The 4313-nt window shown below is 41.9% G+C and overlaps 1 protein-coding gene across 3 annotated transcripts in view; it reads right to left on the minus strand.

Moving 5' to 3' along the window:
- Window positions 1–1328: 1328 nt before the first annotated feature.
- Window positions 1329–4313, minus strand: part of LOC308323220 (activating transcription factor 7-interacting protein 2-like) — a 14268-nt gene continuing 11283 nt past the window's right edge. For all 3 annotated transcript variants that reach the window (XM_080774900.1, XM_080774901.1, XM_080774899.1), the window contains one exon: window positions 1329–3670. In XM_080774900.1, the coding sequence (XP_080631026.1) occupies window positions 3442–3670 (229 nt within the window). In that variant the 3' untranslated portion in view covers window positions 1329–3441. The remainder of the gene's footprint in view (window positions 3671–4313) is intronic.

Below are 4313 nucleotides of genomic sequence, written 5' to 3' on the forward strand. Positions count from 1 at the left end.
TGCACAACAAACCACACAGCACCAACCAGCATCAAACAGCACGCGTGTGTGTGTGTGTGTGTGTGTGTGTGTGTGTGTGCGTGTGCATGTGTGTGCGTGTGCGTGTGTGTGTGCTGTATGTGCAAATGTTTAATATTGGAAGTATTCCAAGCAAAACCTTCTCAATGCACGTGATGCTTTGAGATGATATGAAACATGATGTGGAAAGAGAGGGAAAATGCCTTTAGTTTATTTAGTGCTGACGTTGGGAAAGTGTCAGGCTGGTGCATTTTCATTTGTTTTCTTTCCCACTTCCAATGTATCCGATTTGGTGTGCAATGGATCTGCAAATGGTGCAATGTTCTGAGTCATCCAGAACAACCTAACCCAAGAGAACGCTTTCAAAATGGGGAGTGATAGCAGGTCCAGTGTTGGATTTGCGACAAAATCTAAATGCTATTTTTATACAATGTCTAATTGTCTATGCAGCAGCATAATGCTTGGCAGCATGTTGCATAGCATTAGATAAAATGCCATTACTGTACCGTTACTGTTGGAAATATACAGTGAATAGCAGTGGTGGAAAAAGTGCTCAAGTTATTTACTTAAGTTAAAGTATCATTACTGCAATAGTTATAGAACTACTCCGTTACAAGGAAAAGTCCGGAATTCAAAATGTACTTGAGTAAAAGTACAAAAGTGTTGGCATCAAAAAATGTAAAGTACCAAAAGTAGAAAGTATACTGACTATGCAGAATGATTTCAAATGTATAAAAATATATTGAAAATAGCAGATCTACAAGCTCATAGATCTGATATTTTCAAATGCCCAAAATGTATATATTGCTGAATCTTTTATGATTGTTCGAGTTCTAGTAACTTTTAACTGAAGATTTCAACTAGTGGAGTAAAAGTACAATATTTGCCTCCGAGATGTAGTGGAGTAGAAGTGAAAGTATTGGAAATACTTAAGTAAAGTACAAATACCTCAGTACCTTAGTAAATGTACTTTCCACCACTGGTGAATAGTTTAAATAATAAAATTCCATGTTGGCTGTGGCTCTGCACACCATACACAACATTGCACTCACACATCCTTCCACTTGTGCATTTACTTAAGACTAAAGTTGTTGTTAATTGATTTGGTTGAGTGAATATCCCTCTTTTGTAATGGCCGTGCGGCTAAGTTTGTGAAATCATAGAATGCTGAAAATAGCTATAGCTTGCAATACAAAAATCCAGACTGAATTGAACGCAGTAAACCATAATAGCCACTAGAGGTCACTCAATGGACGCAGTATTTCCAACACGTGCTGTAATTATGCCACTCTGCATCATTGATTGATGAATGTATTAACAGATTGGAGAATTACAGTACATTTCAAGCACAACTCAATACAAAAACTGTTAACTGTGCACGACACCACAACGTATTACACTTGTTTACAATAGGGCCCACCCCATGTCCAATTCATCATAGCATTCATCATAACACCTGGCATGCCGCATGCTCCAGCAGTGATCCTCAACCATTTTCATTTGACCTGAATTAGGCTACGGTCCCCCATTTCTATCCCTGGGACCCCAATGTATATTGGAACATCAAAGTTAATTTAACTCTGAGTGTACAAATGGACCCGTTAGGTACAGAGTAGACCCATAAGGGTCCATTTGGTTCCTAACTATCATTTAGCTGGGGACCGCCTGGAACTCCCTCAAGGACCCCTAGGGGTCCCCGAACCTCACTCTGGGAACCACTGCTCTACATAACCTATGCTCGGCTGCACCACGCCTGTGAATTATAAGGGCACCGTAGACACTGGACTCTTTTAACCCATTTAGACCCCAGAACGATTCTACAAAAAAACTGACAGTTTTCTGAAAAACCCATGTTTCTATGTCAGTGGTTCTCAAACATTTTCATGTCAAGGACCCCCAAACATTATATGTAATTGGCCGCCGACCCCCATCTGAAAATATGTTATTCCAGGAACCACTCAGAAGCAAAGATTTGAGTTAAACGTTCGCTCTTAAAGAATATATATTCAAAGATTTGCACATTTTCACGACTTTTCAAAATTAGATCTACAAGCTCATAGCGCGCCACCGAGTGGCGTGCTATGAGCTTGTAGATTGGCTATTTTTCAACAGCTAAAGGATACCATAATGCTTAACACCAAAAGGGGTTCCCGCCCAGTATGGGTTAAGACAGGCCTAAATACCTTTCTATTTTAGGAAGGCCTTTTCATGACACATTTTGTGTAGTTTACAGTTTAACCTTTTGTGCTTGAAACTAGTTTTCAACCCCGTTTTTTATTTGTTTTACCTTTTTGCACTCTGAGCTTACTTGTGAACAAAGAGAGCAATACAAATGAAATGCATTATTAGTATTCATAGTGTATAAAAGGAGACAATGAAAGATCAAGCCTTTACACTACAGTAATGTAATTTGTAATACACTGTATGAGCTAAAAGTCAGAAAACAGCTAAAATCACAGTAAAAAAACAAACAAAAGGAGACATCACTGAAGAATACAAGACACAGCAGCGTCAGCGGACAGTGAAAGTCGGACACAGAAAGTCTCAAACGGAATTAAAAGCCAAGTTACAGTATAATGGTGGTGGGTCTTCTTTTTTTTTTTTTTACTTTTATCCCACGATTTTGTAATCCATTTCTTTCACCCAGCGTCAATTATCTAATGTAATCCTGGGCTCTACACTCTCTCCGCCAACCTGGGGAGAGCAACGGAATGACCTCATGCTTCCTTCCATGCATGAGCGTCCAAGCCACTTCTTTTCACCTGACAGGGGGAGTTTCCCCAGTTGGACGTAGTGCGTGGAAGGAACAAACCAGTTCCTTTCCCTTCCATCAGGCGCCAGGGGGAGGCAGTATAGAGACCAGGATTACTTCATGGCACCTACCCTAGGGGACACCTACCCTATGGGACATGAGGAAACATGCAAACTCCACACAGAAAGACCCTTTGGCCAAGCCCACCTAGGGTATGTGCACTGATAACGCAGAGGAGAGAACACAGCCCCAGTGCCCACAGCGGGAATCGAACCCAGGACCTTCTAGCTGTGAGATGACATCACTACAGACTGCGCCACCGTGCCCCCAGTGGTGGGTCTTAAGGCGAGATGTAATTCTCGATGGAGGCCAGTTTGATATCCCATATTTTTACTTACAGGAGCGTTAAAAGTAACGACAGAAAGGATGAAACTTTAAGACTTATTGAACAACATGGTGTTCGATGGCAAGATAAAACCATTACATAAAAAATTGGGTCCCATTATTACATAGACGAATTAAGAGTTTATAAAATATTCCAAATATTACACATCTATTCATTTGGTGATACCTCATGTATACATTATTTTATTCGCTGTGAAAAATCAACCTAGATTCGAAAGATGAGAGAGAGACACACACAGAGAGAGAGGAGGGGGGGGGGTAGATATTTAGGGAGCCACTGCCGGATGTGTTTCGAATATAATGTTGCTGAAAGGTCCATAGCGTCCAAACCTGTCTTTGCCAACCACGGTGAAGCCGGCCTTGTAGTCAGGTCTACATGTTAAGAGTTTAGTCTGACTGAGATACATGGGCACGTCTCTAGCTGCCACCTCCTTCACCTTTTCCCATTCCTTGAAGACGCCGCTGCCCTTCGCGTCCTCTACTGTCCTGAAGACGCTGCACAGCAAGGAGAGAGGAGACACATCAAAGGATAAGATAATTGATGATGAAGGGAGGAGGAGGGAGAAGTAAAGAAGGACAAGAGAAGAAAAAGATAAACGTACAATAGTCCCAATTTTTTGATCTCTGGGTTCTGTTGGCTGTGCCTTTTGGGTACCAGCCTACGCGGGATTCTCCTCTATACCTGTAGCAGTCTATAGTGAGTGTGTCCTCCTCTATACCTGTAGCAGTCTATAGTGAGTGTGTCCTCCTCTATACCTGTAGCAGTCTATAGTGAGTGAGTCCTTCTCCTCTATACCTGTAGCAGTCTATGGTGAGTGTGTCCTCCTCTATACCTGTAGCAGTCTATAGTGAGTGAGTCCTCCTCTATACCTGTAGCAGTCTATAGTGAGTGAGTCCTCCTCTATACCTGTAGCAGTCTATAGTGAGTGTGTCCTTCTCCTCTATACCTGTAGCAGTCTATAGTGAGTGAGTCCTTCTACTCTATACCTGTAGCAGTCTATGGTGAGTGAGTCCTCCTCTATACCTGTAGCAGTCTATGGTGAGTGTGTCCTTCTCCTCTATACCTGTAGCAGTCTATAGTGAGTGAGTCCTCCTCTATACCTGTAGCAGTCTATAGTGAGTGAGTCCTCCTCTATAC

This window comes from Protomyctophum bolini, assembly GCF_963924005.1.
Source record: "Protomyctophum bolini genome assembly, chromosome: 11".
In the NCBI taxonomy this organism is placed as follows: domain Eukaryota; kingdom Metazoa; phylum Chordata; class Actinopteri; order Myctophiformes; family Myctophidae; genus Protomyctophum; species Protomyctophum bolini.